The sequence below is a fragment of the Equus quagga genome, chromosome 8 (assembly GCF_021613505.1).
Source record: "Equus quagga isolate Etosha38 chromosome 8, UCLA_HA_Equagga_1.0, whole genome shotgun sequence".
Classification (NCBI taxonomy): domain Eukaryota; kingdom Metazoa; phylum Chordata; class Mammalia; order Perissodactyla; family Equidae; genus Equus; species Equus quagga.
This window is the reverse complement of record NC_060274.1, coordinates 9,931,312-9,951,618: the sequence shown is the minus strand read 5'-3', so window position 1 is coordinate 9,951,618 and position 20,307 is coordinate 9,931,312. Positions and strand designations below refer to the sequence as shown.

The following is a 20,307-nucleotide window of genomic DNA, read 5'->3' as shown; positions in this document are numbered from 1 at the left end:
GCCCATTGACTGATGACTGGATAAAGAAGATACGCTATATATAGACAATGGAATACTATTCAGCCATAACAAAAGACAGAATTGTCCCATTGGCAACAACATGAATGGACCTTGAGGCTATGATGTTAAGCGAAATAAGCCAGACAGAGAAAGACAAACACTGTATGATTTCACTCATTTGTGGAAGATAAACTTATGGACGAAGACAACAGTTTAGTGGTTACCAGGGGTAAAGGGGTTGGAGAGCGGGCACATTTATATGGGGACTGACAAATGATAATGTACAACTGAAATCTCACAATGTTATAAACTATTATGACCTCAAAAAAAAAAAAAATCTGCCCTTCCCTGAAGTTCCATGTTCTTTATGAAGTCTTTTTTGATTTTTCCTTTCTCCCCTTCCCCCTTCTTGTAGCACCGTGTGCGATTCTTCTCACAAATGATATTACTTACTTATAAACTTGGTGAGAAGCAGAGATTTTGTGTTATTTTTTTCTGTTCCCATAACCCATAAGAGGCCTTGCACCATAATAGAATGCTCTGCACATGTTTGAATAAGTTTTTGTCCAGTCCTAAATACATCAAAAGGTCTCTTACAGTGTAAAATGTTATGAGCTTTACGGATTTCAGCCTGACTCCTGTCTGAAGGAGCTGTGTGTTCTCAGCATCGGCTGTAGGACTAGGAGCTGCCCCAGCCCATCCTCTACCATCTGCTGGGTTACCCAAACAAAAAGAGTTAAATTCTCTTACAGAAAATCCTCTGAGATTGTTCGTTATTTTTTAACAGATTAGATATGAAACAAAAGCTTCAAGTTACGTGGGTATTTAGGAATATAACATCTTTTTATTATGCAGAGATTTGCAATGTAATGATACTTGTTAGGAAGGAATTTTTATTGGTTAAGGGATGAGGAAGACAATAGTAATTTTATGATGAAACTACGTTTTGCTTTCTCATTTCTCAAAAATAGTCCATCTTTAGTCCATTTAAAAATAAGTCAGCAAAAGAAACAAAAGTATTAGATTGGCTTATTATTTGATTGTCTCAAATGAGGTCCGTAATGCTCTAGACGTCTCAGGATTGCTTAATGGGAGATTGCCTCTTTAGGAGATTCTTATTGAAAAGATTTTCTCTGTCTCCCCATCCCCACTGCTAGCCCACAGGAATCCCTTTTACTTGGTTACACGGCTTTGTGAGGAACGCTGTCTACATGTGTTCAGAGGATGTGGTTAGAGACATTTGCCCTCGAAACTGCACCAGGCTGGCCATGCTAACTTCTTTGTGCTCACAGATCTTTGCCTTGTAAGAGACAGCTGTGTTCATCCAGGGACCCTTTCAAAAATGCGTGCTGGTGAAATTTATAGTTTAGGGTGGTTTTGTTGTTTGCTTTTCTCTAACTGGAAGCAAATGACAAAAGCAAAGGGTTTGTTTTGTTTTTTTTTTTACCTTGAAACTGCTGTGATGAAAGGCCAGTCAGCATTGTACGCACAGCCTATCATCAGAAGAGTGTTCATGAAAACCCATTTCTCAAGGACCTTCATTAACAGGTCTACCTGGGAGTAAACTATGTTTTTTACTTGTAGCATCATCCTATTTGGTACATGAAACTACCTATTTTAAGACTTTGTGCTAATAAGCAAATTCTCTAAGCTAATACAAATATTATCCATTTTTTAAGGCAAATTTTATGCTTTTAATTTTCTTTATTTAAAAAATAAATACCTGGAATTGACATCTGTGGGTTCAGAATGTGAATTAACAAAGGATTTGTTAAGTAAGTTAAACTCTTTTGAGTAATTTCCGGTCGGTAGTGTTGACGTGACTGGCTAAAAATGGATTTAATCTGTTCTTGTGATCTAGCCTCATTTCAGAAAGAATGTACAAGTTTTATGTTTCTTTTAGTGGTTTTCTGAAGTCTGGAGAGGTTTGTCTGTAGAATTAGATGATGTCCTTGGAGCAAAAGATCTATAAAGAACAAATAGGAAATTTTACAAAGTCTTCTCTATTTTGAGCTAAAATGGTTAAGCTTTTTACATAATACCCTGTCTCGGCCCTTTTGATAAAAAGAGTTAAATCTTTGTCCGAAACTGATTGAACTATTTTTGGGTATAGGAATCACATTATTTGCTTTCTGTTCCCACTTCCTAACACAGCTGGCACACAGTTATTAAATGTTTGATGAGTGAGGAATGTCAGAGTAAAGACTTTGATATCTCGGCCGTGCAGATGAGTTGAAAAAGAAAAAGCATGGTAAACTCAGCCTTCACAAAACAAGTAACTTTCCATACATTTTTGTTGTATACCCCTGGACAAAGTCTTGCCCTGGAAGTTTCTAGTTACAAAATTCCATCCTTTTTCCTTTCCTTCTAAGCAGGAGACCATTTATTAGGGGGCAGTTGTGTTATGGGCCATGGCTGTGATAACCAAATGACAGCACGTGTGTGACTGAGGCACAGCAAGAATTTCCTTGTGTGAGATAAGCTGGACCCTCAGACGCTCCCGGGGCCTCTCCCCAAGATGGTAATATAACAGGCAGTGAGCCCGTGATTAGGGACTCCCCTTACCTGGTTGACTTACCAACTGAATGATCTCTGTTGACCTGGGTTGAATTTGGGGCATCCTCTGTAAGGAGCTGGGTGGGCCATTGGAGCTGTGACTACTTACCAGTTTCTTTTGAGCTTCTTCTATCTTCCGGTGAAGAAAATCAGCCCTGAGCTAGCTAACTTCTGTTGCCAATCTTCCTCTTCCTCTTTTTTTTTTTCCCTCCCGAAAGCCCCAGTACATAGCTGTGTATCCTAGTTGCACGTCATTCTAGTTCTGCTATGTGGGTCGCCGCCACAGCATGGCTTGATGAGTGGTGTGTAGGTCCGTGCCCAGGATCTGAACCAGCGAACCCTGGGCCACGGAAGTGGAGTTCACCACTCGGCCACAGGGCTGGCCCTGAAGAACAGTTTCTGTTGGAGTTCAGTATACATGTCCAAGGTTCATATTACCAGTTTTCAAGTAAGAAGTTTTTTAAATGACTGCCTCAAATAGTGACAAATGAGTTTTCCTATCTTTCTTTCTTTTAGTATTATTATGTACTCCTGGATTTACATGGATTCAGTGTGTTTCAGTCCACTAGAGTGGCTTTTTTCTTTATGCTTAAATTTGTCACCCCTTGGAAGCCCATTCAAAGTGTTGCCTCTGTCTCATCGGTATTCGAAAGCTTCCTTCTCTTAAATATTGCTAATTCTATTATCGATGTCATTCCTGAGTCAGCTTGGATTGGCTGGTTTTTCTCTTGCTGTGGGTCATGTTTTCCTGCTGTTTTTCATGCCTGATGATTTTTTATTAGGTACCGGACATTGTGATTTTTACTTGATAGATGCTGGATATTTTCTCTTCCCATAATTGTTTCCTAGTCTTCTTCTGGCGTCCAGTGAAGTTACTTAGAAACAGCTGAATCCCTTCAGGTCTTGAAAGCTTTTTAAAGTGGGGCTGGAGCAACCTTTAGTCCAGGGATGTTTTTGCCTCACCGTTGAGGCAAAACCCCTTTTAGTGCTTCACCCGATGCCCTAGGAACCCTGAGGTTTTCCCTTCTGGCTGCTGAGCACGGCCCAGTGGGAGGGATCGCTACTTCATCGTTTCCTCTGCTCGTTTGCCCACATGCATATGCGGTCGCTACTCAGCCTCAGCCCTGAGGCCCCCTCTGCAGATCTCTGGAGCTCTCTGTGCTGCTCTCTCCTCCCCAGTTCTCTGCTCCAGACACCCAGCTCTGTCTCCTCAATTCGCAGAGACCACTGGGCTTTGTGTGGGCCCCCATCCCTGATCTGTGGCCTGGCAAATCTCTCCAGGCAGGATCAGGTCCTTTATTGCCTGATGTCCAATGATTTGAAAACAGTTTCATATATTGGGTCTGGTTTTTTTAGTTTTAAGTGAAAGTGTACACTGGATCCCAGTTACTCCATCTTGATTATCTTCTTTGTGTATTAACTGATTTCTAAAACTGAGTTTATCTACATCTGTAGAATGGAAATAATACCACCACTTACTTCACAACAGAGTTGAACCTGGAAAGCGCATTTTCGTAACGCTATGTAAATGTTAATGGTAATGATTTCCCTACTAGACAGTTGCGGAGCTGGGATTGAAGCCTGGAAATTGGACTGCAAAGTTGTTCTCCTGGCAAGGCTGCCACTTTGGCCATTGGTGTCTTCATGGGAGTGTATCAGTTATCTGTTCTCACAGTGATGCTGCGCTGTGAGCCAGACACCCTCAGGAGCGCACATCAGAAGCCCTTGCTCCTGAGAGCCTGGCCTGGCCTGGCCACTTTGTGCCCACAGCTGGGCTCGGTGGGGCTCATCGTGGTGCTGTGGTTGCTTCACGTCGACCAGGTGGCTTTGCTCATCTCGGCTGGGCTCTCTCTCATGTCTGGTGACTTTGAAAGCAGAAGGTTCAACAGCTGAGCGTTTTTTAAGCTTAGCTGTGTTTTTCCTGTGGAGCTTCTTTCATCGGCTGTATGACTTGCATGGTATTTCTTCTGTTCCTTCTGTGGTGCTTATAGTGATTGTTAGTGCTTCAGTGACACTGTGTTGTGACAGCAGCAGTCTTTAGAATATGTACTAATCCGTTGGAAATAACCCACTGCTACACGATGGGAGCTCTGCTTTTGACATGTAACGTTTTGAATGAGTGGCATGCTAGAATTTTCTGGTGAACTTAGACCTGCCATAAATTTACATTTTTAGTTAAAAACTTTGGTATACCCTTTCTTTTTTTTTCTTGCGCATTTACTGAGCACCCTTTTTATTTTAAGGCGGACATTTTGGCTCAGGTTGGTTGTGTCGAAAGTCTCAGCCACTTGGCACCTTCTTCATCTTCTCCTCCCATAAATAAGGTAAAAATCAAAGTTGAAGGCAAGAGGAAATAAACATTTAAAACCCCTAGAAGCAATCCTTTTTTCCAAGAGAGGAGCCTTTGTCAGGTAAAGATCTTATCAAAGCTATTCATGGGGCTCAGGAACCTGGGAATTGAGTGTTGTGGGATCAGGAACTGAAGGGTCATCGCCATTTACACCTTGGAGACCTTTCCGCTGAGACCTGATTGATGAATTTATTCACTGGCAGTGAGGTCTAATGAAGGGTTTTAAATTTCATGTGGTTGATGGTTGGTCAGGAGGGGTTTGGTACCACAAAGGGAGGGAGAAGAGGACGAAGACATTGCTCAGCAGAGAGAAGAGAGGAGGGAGCTGGACGAAAAGTAGAGGAGAAGCGCCTGAGAGTTGAAACTGAGTGGGGGAGCAGAATGGATTATTGTGTGACCGCGGGTCTGAGGGACCAAAGGGGTTATTGGGATTGAGAGCACAGAAGTCGGAGGCCAAAGGATCATTAAACCAGATTGTTGTAGCCTGTGTGTGACAGTAGGGGGTAGGCTTTGAAGAAAGCAAGATCTCAGCGTCTGGCCCACAGAAAATGTTTGCCCAGAGCCCCGAGAATTAGGAGTTGCTGTTGAACTTTATGGCGAACCATTTCTGTCTGCTTCCTCTTTCCTTTATGTATCTGAAGGAAACAGGTCTTTGGTTAGAATCGACGATATCTTAAGTGCCTGTTATCACCTCTTCAATTAAGTTTCTCTATTAATGTGATCTGGCCTTGAAACCATTTGGAAATAGAACTGTCTGATCTTTTCTTGTATAGCATAATCTAGTGAGTGGGGCCCAGCCTGGTGGTGCAGCAGTTAAGTACGCATATTCCGCTTCGGTGGCCCGGGGTTCGCCGGTTCAGATCCCAGGTGCGGACATGGCACCACTTGGCAAGCCATGCTGTGGCAGGCATCCCACATATAAAGTGGAGGAAGATGGGCACGGATGTTAGCTCAGGGCCAGTCTTCCTCAGCAAAAAGAGGAGGATTGGCGGCAGATGTTAGCTCAGGGCTAATCTTCCTCAAAGATAAAAAAATTTAAAGAAAGAAAAAAAAACAAAACAAACTAGCAAGTGTAGTACTCAAATGGGGATTTACTCAAAGAACTGCCAGTCTCCATTCTTTTCCTTCTGTATTCTAGATGAGCCCCTGTCTGATAAGGTCACCTCTCTTGAATGCCCCCGTGCCGTGCACCACATGTTAAATGCTTTATAAGCATTATGTCATTTAATCCTTACAGAGCCCCTGTGGGGAAGCTACTGTTAGTATACCCATTTTGTAAGTGGCAATTAAGAGAGATGAAGTCAGTCGCACAAGGTCACTTGGCAGTAGCCCAGATCCACTGGCTGTAGAGCCCGAGTTCTTCCCCGCTGTAGCCCCGTAAGATGCGCTTGAGGCAAATTCCTGCTGGTTCAGAAAGGGATGTGAAATTTACTCAGTGGACCAGTGTGCCTACCCTTGTTCCTTTTATGTGTTTATACCCCGTATTATATGTTTGTAAAATGCACAGCTTTCCTACAGTTACCATCTCAGGAGTGCCCAGCACTACCCACCCTCATGGCCATCCTGACCCCACTGCGGTTTTTCTGGCTCTGCAGTCAGGCACAAGCCAGTCTGCTTTCCAAAGAAACTTACCTTAGGCTATAAATCTTTTCAGTTGATGTATTTAAATAAGTCTTATGATATAAAGCTAAGGTAAGTGTATTTCTCTGTTTGTCTTATGAGGATAGGATAGCTTGTAAATTCAGAGTGCTAAATCAGCAAATGTATTTCGTATTATTGCTCCTGGCCTTAAGGAGCATTTAATTCAGTAGGAGTGGGGGTAGGGAGAGTGTTGGATATAATCAGCCAGTTCTAGTGCAAGGTGGATTAAAACGTGTTTGTAACAGAGATACAGATAACCATCCTTTGGGGGCATACTCATTTAGCACATCCTGAATTTACTAAGCCATTACTGTGTGCCAGGCCCCTGTTCACAGGCAGGCGGAAATCACTGGTGACCTGATGGACACAGTCCTTCTCTGTGTCCCCTGCAGGCATCCTAATGGAGTTCAGAACCCAGGATGATTGTATATACAATTTGTGTTTCTTGGATTTTTTTCACTATTTGTTAAAACTTCAAGCATAGAAAAGTTAAACAAATTTCATAGTGAATAATCGTACGCCCCCCTTCTGGATTTGACCACTAACATCTTACTGTTCTTGCTTTATCACACGTCTGTCTGTCTGTCTGTGTCTTCCGGCTTCTTTACAGTGGCCTGATACAGTTTTTATGTAACTTAGAAGGCGTTGTTGCTCTAAGAGTATGGTGGTGTCATGTGCTAAAAATTGCTTGTTCTCTGATTGGCCACAGCAGGTTATTTTCCCAAAAAAGACTCAAGTCAGTATACATAAGGAAAATCTAATTTCCCTCTTCGTGAACTAATGATAATCTTATAAAGTTTAGATGTCTGATAAAGAATAATATGTATTTCACACAAATACCCAAGAACATCATATTTAAACACTAAAGTAAAAAAAAAATGTTTGAGTCCTTACCACTTTATGTAAGGCATTTTGAGAATCTTTTTGGGGGAAATGTTTTTTAAATAAGGCAGGCCTTGTGCTCTGGACTTCCTAATGGGAGTGACCAGCTGATATGCAAATACCTCTAACAGAAGACAGACCTTGGGAGAGTGTGGGAGGCCTGAGTGAATGGCAGCAAGCAGGCCCTGAGGCCAGAGCCCTGAGCAGGAAGGGCTGTGACAGAATTTAGGAAGATTAGGAGGAAGGCTTTGCGCGCGCTAGAGAGCACAGTGTGAGCAAAGGCAAGGTTGTAGGAAAGTCTGGGAAGCTGAGGGTTGAAGCACAGAGTGAGGTTCAAGCGAGTCATGAGAATGGGATGTCATGGAAGGCGAAGTTAGGATCTGGACCGATGGACTAAGAAGCTAGGAATTTATTCCGTGGGCAGCGGGATCTAATGAGGGGTTTTTAATTACGCGTGCTTGGTAAAGGCAGGAGGGGTTCTATACCACGATGGGAGGGAAAAGAAGATGAAGACATTGCTCAGTAGAAAGGAGAAACGAGGGAAAACTGGAAGAAAAGTATCAAAGAGGCCCCTCAGAGCTTGAAACCTTAGCGGAGGACCAGAATGGATTACTGTGTGAGCACACTGTGCAGTTGAGGAACAGAAGGGTTATTGGGGGTGAAAGCAAAGAAGTCGGAGGCCAAAGTGTGGGAAGAGTGGGTTCAGAGAGACAGAATGTGGCAGATTGTGCGAGCTGATTATTAGTCATTGATGTCGGAGGTCAGGAAAAGGTCATCTGAGAGAGAGAGAGAGTAAAAAGTCAGTGATAGAAGCTGGAGAGGAAATTTCCAGTTGGTCAGGTTTTGAAAGATTTATCAGCAGGAGTCAGGTTGAAACAAGATGGAATGTTCCAGGGAAAAAAAAGACCCAGAGAGAGAAGCAAACAGTTACTGGATTTACCTACCAGGATTATATAGCCTAGGTAGAGAGCTAAGATCATATACATAACCAAATAATACAGCTGTTACTACAAGCAATTTAGAAACAAAGTAGTTTTTAAAAGAACTTCCCTGTTATGTGCTTCTCTCCTAATAGGTTTTAACTTTTTTAGGATACTTGCTATGAATAGTTCACATGCAGGTTTGTCCTCAGTACTAAATTTTCATCTTTCTTTGACAGCTTGCTGACACTTATTAGAGTCTTGCTGTTATAGCAGTGCTGAACTTTCACTCTTCTGTTCTAGTTCTTTCTCAGTCGACTTCATTTAGCTTCTGTTATAGTCTTTCTGAATTGAGTCAGGCTGCCTGGGTTGGAATTCCCGCCTGGGGTTACCCAGCTAGAACAAGGTGGAGCCAGGAGTGCAAGCAGGCAGCCTGCCCTCCTTGGCGCCTTCCACTAACTGCTTCCTGGAGGCCAGGCCCAGCCCTTCGCTGCAGGTCCTGCTCAGTCAGCACTTCCGGAAATCACGCTAGACAAATGGATGTCTGTTCTTATCATCTTACTAGCCAAAATTTTTGTGCTTTTTGAAGTTTTTATTCTTAAAACAAAACCTTGTCGTTTAGAGTTTGGAGGGCGCAGAGTATACGTTGCTGAATAAGACTCCCTCCCTTAAAGAAAGCTGTGGAAGGAAGCGATTCTCTTGCATGGGGTGTGGTTGTCAGGCCCTCGGTGTGACCGCCTTCATTTCTGGTATCCACAAGTGTGGCTGGACAGTCTCACTTTGTAAGCCATGTGTTTGAGAAATTCAGTCATGTGGGTGACATGTCTTTCTGATGTTAATACTTAGAGCAAAATCACTAGTAACTTCATTTTTTTCTTGAAGGTATAAGAGATGCTAGAATGAAGACGTGCTTCCGCGTGTAGAACATATACTCTGTTCTTTGATGCTTCTGGTGTGTGGCTGGAGGGCAGTTGTCCACCCCATCTGTCAGTTAAGAGTTAAAAAGACCAACCACTATAGCATTCTAAAACAGTGAAGAGGTATATTAGACAGTTTGGGTAATTTTCTTGCAAATCTCTCTCGCTTTTTTTTTTTTTTTAAATAAATACCAATTTTGTTTTTTTAATGTAAGGAAGAAGACTCAAGTATAGAGGAAAATTTGCTATTCCGTGTTCTTGGATAAACAGATTCAATATTGAAATTATTTTCTTTTAAAAAGGCACCGTTTATTTTCCCTGAATTTATATGTGAATTTAAGGTGACTCAAATGAAAATCAGCACTTTTTTTAAACTTAGCATTCTAATGCTAAAGCTCAGATTGTTTTAGTTTTAAAATGTTAAGCTCATGCTACAGTTCGTGAGTGAAAATAAGCAGATGAAAGATGGCATGCTAAAGTACTGATGGTCTTCTGTCTCGTGGGCTCCAGCGTAGCTTGGTACTAGTACAGATAGATGGCTAAGATACGACAGAGGGTCCAGAAATAGGCCAAGTCCAGGATGTGATCCAAGTGACTTTTCAGGGCCCAGCCCCGTGGCCGAGTGGTTAAGTTCGCACGCTCCGCTGCGGCAGCCCAGGGTTTCACTGGTTCGGATCCCGGGTATGGACATGGCACCACTCATCAGGCCATACTGGGGCAGCGTCCCACATGCCACAACTAGAAGGACCTGCAACTAGAATATGCAACTATGTACAGGGAGGATTTGGGGAGAAAAAGCAAAAAAAAAAAAAAGATTGGCAACACTTGTTAGCTCAGGTGCCAACCTTTAAAAAAAAATAAGTGACATTTCAAATCAGTGGGGAAATTGGTGTGGGGGAATTGGTGTTGGGGAACAGACTGACCACAGCAAGAAATTAAGCTGGATTCCTGTATTTTTTCTTATACTGATGTAAATTTGAGACAAATTAAAGATTGAAAATTTTAAAAATCAAGGAAATGAGAAACTGTGGTTGCCTCGGGTGGGGGGCAGTGATGGGAAATGGCTACAGGTCCTCTTACTGCACTGCTCCTTGAAATTGGGCGCTCTGATTGCCCATTCCAAAATTTTATTTATAATATTAGTAGTTAAACTATGAAATTACTCAAAGGAATAATGAGAGAAAAATATTTTAAAAATAATTTTGGAGTGTGGCAGTCCCCTTTTGTGCAAGACAGAACCCCTCTGGCCTGTCAGTGGTGTGCAGGGCTGTGCACCACAGCGGTGTTTCCAGGAGCGAGATACTGGAAGTGAGATGAATGAGCATGAGCGAGTGCCAGTTGAAGTGTCGCAAGTCAGTGTGGTGGAGCTCTGGAGCCGTGTGGAGAACGATGCCATCCCCGTGTGCTGTTGCACCTTGGACAGTGTTTCAGGCTATTAAGTGGGGAAAAAGCCAAAAGTGCAGAGCAGAAAGTCTAATTTGGGCTCTCTTGTATGTTTAAAAACAAATGCTTTTTATGCTTTCCTACATGTTTAAAAAATTTGTTATTTAAATTTAAGATTGTTTTAATTTCTATCAGTTTTTTTCAGCACCCTCGTTGTATTCAACTGTTAGGTGATTCCTCCTGAATTGAGTAGTGCTTTCTAGAAGTCACAAATACTCTTTTTACTTTTTTTACCCCTCACAACAGGTCAGCAGTGGCAATGACCCCTGGTCAGCCTGGAATGCTTCCAAATCTGGAAACTGGAACAGCACGGATGGCTGGGGAGCCAAGCCAGAGGGGGCTGCAGCCCAGAAAAGCACTTCCAATAACTGGGACAGTGCCTTTGGTCATCCCCAGGCCTACCAAGGACCAGGTGAGGAAGAGGAGCCCACGCTTAAAGCCAGGAGGGCATCCGAGTTAAAAATAGATTTTAATCAAAGAGGCTGTTCTCAGGTGCTCTCATTCATTAACAGCGAACCTGTTTTTCTGGATCCAAATATAGGTGGTCGTTAATTATGATCTCTAGTCCAGTCTCAGTTATGTGTCAAGGAGTCACAAATACAAACACTCGGCAGGGGCCAGGTTTATAAAGTGAAAGAACAAAGTGGCCCTGAGGCTGCGGAAGACAGAAGAAGGCAGCCCTGCTCTGGCCAGCGGATTGAGACCATTGCAGGAGAACTGAGCCCGTGTTCCTGCTTCCACAGCTCCAGAGAGAGCCTGGAAAGCTCGATTTTTATGTCATCTTCCCCCTTTAAAGATCTTGGCAACTAACGCACATTTATTTTTTAATCTCGGGCCAAAACAATGTGTATACAGATCGAATATGGTTTATCACTTGCCAGTTTATGACCTCCGACCCTCCTGATCTGCCTGTTTGACTGCCAGGCTATGAGTGGAAGTACTGAGGCAGAAGAGGAGTTGATTGAAGGGGAAACAATTCAGGAATTAAGAAAGGGTATTTATGTCTGTTCTGAAATTAAATGAGAAGAGATCTGCACATTATTTTTTTGTGTGTTCCCTGTATGAGCACCATAATGGGCACGGGTATGGGTTCCAAGTTCCTGCTCTAGACAGGAGCTGGCCTGTCACAGGACCAGGAGTCATGGACTGGGTAGAAATGTTGGGACCAGACTGCTGACCTCTAGTTCCGTGGTAACTTGGCATGACCCCGGGAGACTTAGCCTGGATCCTTCTGATACTTTCCATTCTTGTCTTTTTTGTTTTGGCATTTGTCTCAGCCTCTCGTGGTGGCACTCTTAGGGCGGAGGTCCCAGGACTATGGACTGTTTCCTGCCTAATAGTGAAAGGACACCTCAGGCCGTGAGGGGCAGGAGACGGGGGCACAGACAGTGGGAAGAGGAAGGAAGGGAGGACACTGGCAGCATCTTATCTGACCCAGGGATTATTGTTCGAATATTAGGCTACAGATGCTGGTTAATTACTCCTTGTCTCTCTCTTCTCTCTCTCCCTTCTCCACCCTCATCCGGTTCCTTGCCGTCTTTCCCCTCACTGCCCTTCTCCCACCTTTAGTATTATTAGTGTTAAACAATTCCTTTTCAGAGCTCTGTCATCCCATTTGTCCTCGTCAATCTTCTTGGTGTAAAGGGCGCTTTACCTGTTTATTGGCGAGTTTCTAAAGCTGGGTTCAGTAGTGCGTAGGCCTGTGGAGGGCCTTCCCTTGTGCACCACATGGCGTTTTCACAGTCTGCATTTGTCTACGGTTCCTGGGGCTGACAGCCCTGTTTAAGTTGCTTCTAACTTGTCTTTGGCACTAAAGGGCAGACTCTACAGTTCAAGCCTTAAAACTAGGTAGCTGCAGAGGCTGTACCCTTCACATCTGCAGTACTCCTGTACCGCACCTGTTTCTTCTTTTTTTTAATTGGTTAGCCCAATTGGCAGTTAGTAGAAAATAAAGTCGTCCTTTTCTCTTTTTCTTTTTCGATTGTTTGGCCTAGTTGGTAGTTAATATCAGAAAACTGTCGTTCCACTTTTATTTTGTTTTCCTTTATTGACGATCTTCTATGCCACCTCCAGCAGCTGGTGATGACGACGACTGGGATGAAGACTGGGATGACCCCAAGTCGTCGTCTCCCTACTTCAAGGATTCGGAGTCGTCGGCGGAAGCAGGGGGCGCTCAGCGGGGGGGCAGCCGTCCTGGCGCCTCTTCTATGAAGCTGCCACTTAACAAGTAGGTTTAACGGAATCGGGGAACATGGAGTCTGTGTGGAAACAGAAGAGAGCCAAAGAGACTTTCTCTCCTTCCAGTGATCTGTAAAGTTTTGGGTGTGAATTTGGTCATTTTTATTTGCATCTTAGCTTGGAAGCTTATTAAAAAAATTTTTTTTTTCATTTTAAAGTGAAATATCTGTTCTATTTAATGATCTGCCAAATACTGTTTTTATCTCTATCAAATCAATAATGTATTAAGATTTTATTGCTGATGTTGCAGGAAAGCTAAAAATAACAATATTAATAATAACTCTTTTAAAAATGTTTTGCTATTTATTCGTGTCAATGAATAAGAGGCGTAAACTGCAAAGAGGCAAAAAGTTTACTTGAGGTCTCAAGAATTGCAATTCGGGAGACAGATATGAGTAGAAACTCAGATGCGCTCTGAGGAAGACGCTAGAGGCAGGGTTTGTGAAGGCAGGGGACACAGGCCTACAGAGGTTGACACTGAACAGCTCATGGTTGGTTCTGGCATGGGGTGAGCTGACTCAGCAGCACGCAGTTGGTCCTTGGGTCGTATCTAGGCAAGTTGGCCGTTCTTGGAATGAGGAAGTGCTTCAAGACGTGATGTCTGGCAGCAGGTAAAGGTCAAAAGTTCAGTTACCATCTGGCCACGGTGGATGTGGTGTGCGTGCATAAGCCTCACTTCCTTAATGGCCTCCCAGCTCCATTTTAGAAGCCTTGACATATGTTACTCCATTTTGTTATCGTCATCCACGTTGATCACTTACCACGTGCCACACGTCGTGCACAGCAGTTTCTGTGCATTCTCATGTGTCCCTCATGGCCCTTTGTGGTGCATATAATCTCTGTTTCACTGTGGCGGAAACTAAGCCCAGGGGCTAAGTAACTGCCCAAGCGCACCTGGGTGGAAAGTGACTAGTGTGGATTCCAGTCCAGTCCCTCAGTGTCCTGAGCGCATACCTGCTCTCAGCCACTCTCCCTAACATGTTTAAGACTTGGTTTTCATGTAGATTTCTCTCAGATTAAAAAAAATGTTTGAACAGTACCTGTAGCTAGGCTGCTTACCGGGAAGGTGTGGGCGAAGGGGCGAGTGTGGACAGAGCCGTGACAGATCCTGCAGAGAGTTCTGGCTCAGTCTGCAGGCCCCCTCAGTGTCCTTGAAGGAGATAGAATTTATGACTTCGTAAGAATCTTCAGATACTCTTCTTACAGCAATCAGGTTTAAAATCCTTTTTCTAAAATGAGTAACACTTTTTCTCAGTGTTCCAAGTCCATGATTCAAAGCAGATATCAAAGAATGTTAATCTGTGTCTGGAAAAATTGTAAACAGTGTTTGATAGAGAGCTGGATATCAGGATCCAGATCCAGATCTGCATATACATGAGTTTAATGAGCCCTGCAAGTCGGTGTATCTGAATAGCATCAGGTGATTAAATGAGTTATCTTTTAGCTACACACTTTTCCTACCCTTCTCTTCAGTTTCTTCCGTTTGTATTTTCATGTTCAGTTGCATATGTAATAGAGTTAGTCGTTCGTTGTTGACTGTGGCCTATTTCTTAGATCAGATTTGAAGTTCTCAGTGTATGATGATGTGCGTGACTCTTAGTGCTTTAAAGCTAAATACGGAGTAAATTTAAAACCCACTTTATTATAATGATTCTCTCAGCCCCATTTTGAAAACGAGGAAGCAGAGACTCTGAGAGAAGTGACGGGTTGAGTTTTCATGGCTAGTAAGTGCGGTTCTGGCTCCAGCCCAGGCCTCTGACTGCTCTCCTGGCTCCCTCTGCTCTCTCAGTTGCTGTATGATCTTGGGGAAGTTGGTGGCCCCTTTGAACCTCAGTTTCCTCATCTCTAAAGTGGAGGAGTTGACTTCTGTTACGAACTCTTCCTCCTCTAAACTTTCAGTCCAGGATGAAAGCAAATCAGAGGGCTCCTGATTTGTCCCTGAACCTCTGAGGCGCTCCTCTCTCCCTGGTGCTGGGAGCTGTTTAAAATCCTATGTATTTTTATTTAACTAGACTAATGTGTAAATGACTCATTTATAACAGTTGTAAAACTTTTTTTAAAGTATTAACACTTTTCAGCAGCTAATCCATTTTATATGACTGCTGTAGTCCAGTCATGGGACATAAACCTTATACTAGAAAAGGAGATGAGAAATTTGAGCAGTGTAGGAATCCACCTTGATAATACTCAGAAAATTTCATTGCCATTCAGTGGGTATTAACTGAGTGCACGGCTGGCCCTAGAGTTTTGCTGCGGTCCATGAGAATGCCAAGATACGTGTGAAATGTGATTTCTGTACTCAGAAGCTTACGGTCTAGTCAAGGAGTTGTCACTGAGTGTAATTCCCAGATTCTTCCATCAGCATTTTCTACCAAAATTATAGGTTCTTTAATAAAAGTGGCCCAGGTGAGCCAATTAATTCATTAAGCATTTAGTATATTCCCATAACTACTTTAGGTCCTGGAAGTGTGAACGCTTTCTCTAAGGTAGTTCTAGTCTGCTGCAGTGTGTAAATGGATAATGGCGATTACGCATGATAAATCGTACAGCAAAAATATGCTCTGAGTGTGGAGGAAGCACAGAGAAGGTTCTACCTGAGTGGTAGGGAGTATTTCAAAGAGATGATGGCGTAATTAGAAATAATTCTAATTTAGGAGTACATACTAGGCTCTTTACATAGATCTTTTCATTTAATTCCCTTATCACCTTAACAAGTAGATCGTATTGGTCCCATTCTTTGCACAAGGACACTGAAGCTCTGAAGGTCACATAGCTGTTGTGTTGGAGTTGGAATTGAAACCCAGGGCCATCCCGCTCCTAGACTCCTCTTTGTTCTTTCTTGGATGAGCTGTGTTTTAAGCATGCCTGGGGAAAAGGGAATGGAGGAAAGTCAGTAGAGAGTGGAAGAAAAGATCTGGGCCCCTGAGAGCATCTTGTTGGCCTTGAACTTGGTATATGAATGAACTCGAAGTAATGGAGCTGGTTTTTTGTAGAAATAAGATTTCTTTTGCTATATTAGGTATTTTGCTTTCTGAAGGTTTTTTCCTTTCTGGTTATTAAAAAAAAATTCTAAAACCCAAATTAATTTTTTCTTCTTTAAAAGTAGCACTTTGTGGGGGCAGCCTGGTAGCATAGTGGTTAAGTTCACACGTTCTGCTTCAGCAGCCTGGGGTTCACAGGTTCAGATCCCAGACGTTGACCTAGGCACCACTCATCAAGCCATGCTGTGGCCACATCCCACATAGAAAAAATAGTTGAAGATTGCCACAGATGTTAGCTCAGCAACAGTCTTCTTCAAGCAAAAAGAAGAAGATAGGCAACAGATGTTAGCTCAGGGCCAGTCGTCCTCACCAAAAAACGACAAAAAAAAGTAGCACTTTGGACGGCTATGCATTTATTCTTGCCTTTCTCCAAATTTAGAACTTTATAGATTTGATTTCTGGAGGTAGCCAAGCTTATTTGTTATAATTTGAGTCTTTTTAGTAAGGAGACTGGTTTTCTTTTGTGTCTCAGAAACTGGTTCTGAAGGCAATTCCAAAAGGGTACAAGCAGCAATGAACAGTGTCAGCTTCTTTGGTTTAGTTGTGGCCTTCTGAATGGAGTGTGCTGAAGGGCGGCTTTAATTTGGATATGCAAATGCTGGCGTGTGGCTGCTGCCCTGTGTGGTCACTTCACATTGGTGTGCTGAGTACTTCCCCTCCTGTGACTAGGGCGGGGGTGGGGGACATTTTCTGGTCTGCCCTTCACTCTTCATGGGGTGACAGAGTGTTTCAGATCAAGTTAAGCAAATAGAGCACCCATAAATATCACACCTTCTGGAGTCACACTGTTCAATTAGCAGATGAAGCTTAATTAAATGTCTAATGGGCCGTTGAACAATCTGATTGTGTCAGGTCTCATTTACCGCAGCTTCCTAGTTCTAGTCCATCTGAAAGACAGAACAAGGTGAAAACTAGCGTTGAGTAAACTTGGACGAGAGCTGTAGAATTCTTACAAGGAGAGACGTAAGACTCACAAGCGTTGTCTTCATGATTAGGTTTCCTGGATTCGCAAAACCTGGAATGGAACAGTATTTGTTGGCCAAGCAACTAGCAAAACCCAAAGAGAAAATTCCTATCATTGTAAGTTTGTCCATTTTTGTTCTTTGCTTTGTGTCTCATTAAACTCCTTTATAATAGCTTAAAGCCAGGAGAGTGTATTAGTCTTTGGAAAGCGTTTTTAAACACATTTAGTGCTCCAAGTAACTGACAGTATGTTTTAGCATGTCAAGAGTAGTAAAGGTGATTAGCATGAATTAATGCTTGTCATTATATTGTGTAGATATTCTTTATTTTTACTTTTCAAACTATTAGTATTGAACCAACAGCACTCATAGCATATATTCTTTTAATAACTCCTTCTCTGAAGTGTCTTCAAGTATCTTTTATATCCTGTTTTTCTACCAGCCCTATATATTTAGCTGATAAACCCAGTTCAGGTATTTAGGTCTCTACACCAGCAAAGTACATGCGTGTTGTCAGAAGGTGCCTTTTCCACTGGTTGGCAATAGTCTTCCTTCCAGTAAACCAGCTGTCAGCTCATGATAAGAACATGGCAAATAAAAGCTGAGCGTTGACGACACCGTCAACATTATCTGTCTTAGAATAACTTGATCATTACATACGTGAAGCAGGCTCTTTGGTGTCACCCAGATGCTGATTGCTAATAGATTTTTTTCTGCCTAAGCATTATCTAGCTCTATATTCCCAGAAGAAATTCTGGAGAAGAGAACCGTGGCTATCTTCTGACCCTATTGACTTAGCCCTCTCACTCTAAGATGAGAGGGGAGCTTTGAGTGTAATCACCGTGGACTCAAACAAGGATGAGGAAACATCTGGTCTTATTCTATAGTCTCTGGGTCCTGGGAAACTTGATAAAATTGTGAGAATAATACTGGATTTTTTTTTATTACTTGTTCCTTTATCTTTGAAAAGCTTGAAATCCTAGAACCCTCCAGAGAGAAGGGCTGTGGCCAAGATCCCCTTTTATCCTCCTTCCCTCAAAGCAAATTTGGGGTAATCTTCTGAGTGGTTAGATTCAAGATTATTTTAAACTTTTTTCTTCAGACTTTTTTTTAAATGCTGGACGTGCATCATTGTTCTTTTCATTAAATTTAAAGCCTCACAGAATTAAGAGCCTGTGGCGCTGCCCTCAGATGCTCAAGGGGACCTTCTCACAAGCCTGATAGTGTTGGGACAGAGCTAAAGGCCCCCGTGTTTGAGTTGTCCCACAGCTTTAGGCGGAACTGGGCCCACGTCCCCTGTGGTCAGTCCTGCCTGTGCAGACCTCTTCTGTGGAGAAGGAAGCTGAGGAAAGCCGTCGAGTCTTCTGAAAACCGAGAGAAAGCAGAGGCCTGGTTCTCCGCTTTTAAGGCACAGTAACCCTCCCCACTAATAAAGTGTGACCCTGTGCCTGCTGGGTCCTCGCGGATCAGTGGTGCCTCTCTTGGTCCCGGGGCTCGTCTTCAACATTCCTGCTCTGTAGCTTTAAGAGGGTTTTCAGATCTGGGCTCCCTCTTGGGCAGTCATAGTAGCTTGCTGTCACAGGTCTTCTTTTTCATCCCTTATTAAAATTTCCAGGCTCCAGTCACCTTCCTGACCTGATAACCTCTGAACTTTCGTACCCCACCCCACTTTTTCCTCCTGTTACCTTTAAAAACAATTAGGACTGGGTGCGCAGAAAATGAGAGGAAGTGTTGAGGAAGTGTGATGGCAGTTGGACGTTGTTGAGACATCCAAGTGTATAATTTTATATTTCACAAAACTGTCAGTCTGTGATAGATTGGAAGTTTTAAAAGGAGCCCTTCGTCACCTATAACTAAGACAGCTGAACTAGAGAGAGAAAACTGTGTTCCATCCAGCCCTCCCCAGAGGGGAGGCCAGCAGGCATCTGGGCCCCGTGGCCTGAGACAGCCCACGTGGGGAGCAGAAGGGTTCGTGTCAGCAAGCGAGTTCTTTAAGTATGACCCCCAGGGGAACAGAGCATTTATGCAACTTCTCAAAGAGGGGCAAGAATGACCCTCGAAAGGACTTCAAGTCCTAAAAAGAATCATTTGATGACATGTCAGTTGTATCACTGTCTTTCCACGTAACAACGTTAACTCTTCCTGGAACACTGTGTAGGTCGGAGATTACGGCCCAATGTGGGTTTATCCCACCTCCACGTTCGACTGCGTGGTAGCAGATCCCAGGAAGGGCTCCAAAATGTATGGTCTGAAGAGCTACATCGAGTACCAATTAACGCCTACTGTGAGTATCCCGGTTAGCAGACACAGTCGTGGTCGCCTCACTAGTTACAGTTTGCTTTTTTCTTCATTTTCTGTAGCTGGCCTTGGTAACTTTTTCCTCTTTCTCTTATTTTGTAGAACACTAACCGATCTGTAAACCACAGGTATAAGCACTTTGACTGGCTATATGAGCGTCTCCTGGTCAAGTTTGGGTCAGCCATTCCAATCCCTTCTCTTCCAGATAAGCAAGTCACAGGTGAGTGTGTGTGACCCAGAACCAGGATGACAAGTGACAGGACTCCATTGGAGCATCATCGTATAAACTGGTGACAGCATTGTCCATCCTCCACAGGAGCAGGATGTATACGTTTGGAAACAGTGGCTAAATGTAGCGGTATCTATTGTACATGTATTTGGAAGTTACCTAAACACCTAACGAGAATGTCACGTAAAATTTTCTCTCAGAGTTCTTGTGCACGTAGCTTAGATTCCAGCAAAATTGTTGTGTCTTTATTGCTATACTCTTTCCTATAGAAGAAATATGTGAATTTTTAAAATGTGAAAAATGACACCGGAGAAAATAGAAATGATCCAAATAGCCTAAAATGGCAATAGCAATGTGTGACCCAAATGATGCAAACACGTTATACAGTGCAGCTGTGTCGTTTTCATTACAAGTGTGTAAACATCAGCTGTAGAAGTGGCAAAGTTTCCAGGTGTTAATGCAGGCAGCTGCCAGGTTCTCTGCTCAATTATTTGAGTGATTATTGATATTCGAGTGTTGTTATTTATCATTGATTATTACACTCTCCCTTTCTTATTTGTTTAAAGTGTCGTGTCCCCCCCCAACCCCACCCCAAGTAATCTTCTGGTAACGAATCCACAGTGCTGCCATAGCCCCTTGTAAATATGCAGATAGAGAGTATTTATTTCTGTGTCCGTTTTGAGAACGGTCATTGAGTTCCTTCTTCTCCAATGTAGTATAGAACTTGGAGTTTTTGTGCTCAGACTCTGATTGTCTCTGAATAAAAGTTTGTAAAGAAGCTAAACTTTACTAAAGAATAGAAAGGGGTTTAGTGTGTAGCTCGAAAATTT

The 20,307-nt window shown here is 42.9% G+C and overlaps 1 protein-coding gene across 3 annotated transcripts in view; it reads left to right on the top strand.

Annotated features, from left to right (window-relative positions):
* The window catches only part of SNX9 (sorting nexin 9), a 94,655-nt gene that overhangs the window by 44,751 nt on the left and 29,597 nt on the right, over positions 1-20,307 (top strand). For 2 of the 3 annotated variants that reach the window (XM_046668839.1, XM_046668842.1), the window contains exons 5-9: positions 10,956-11,121; positions 12,783-12,936; positions 16,984-17,068; positions 19,109-19,234; positions 19,351-19,468. In XM_046668839.1, coding sequence (XP_046524795.1) covers positions 10,956-11,121; positions 12,783-12,936; positions 16,984-17,068; positions 19,109-19,234; positions 19,351-19,468 — 649 coding nt within the window. The remainder of the gene's footprint in view (positions 1-10,955; positions 11,122-12,782; positions 12,937-16,983; positions 17,069-19,108; positions 19,235-19,350; positions 19,469-20,307) is intronic. The other variant, XM_046668840.1, reaches the window with a different exon arrangement.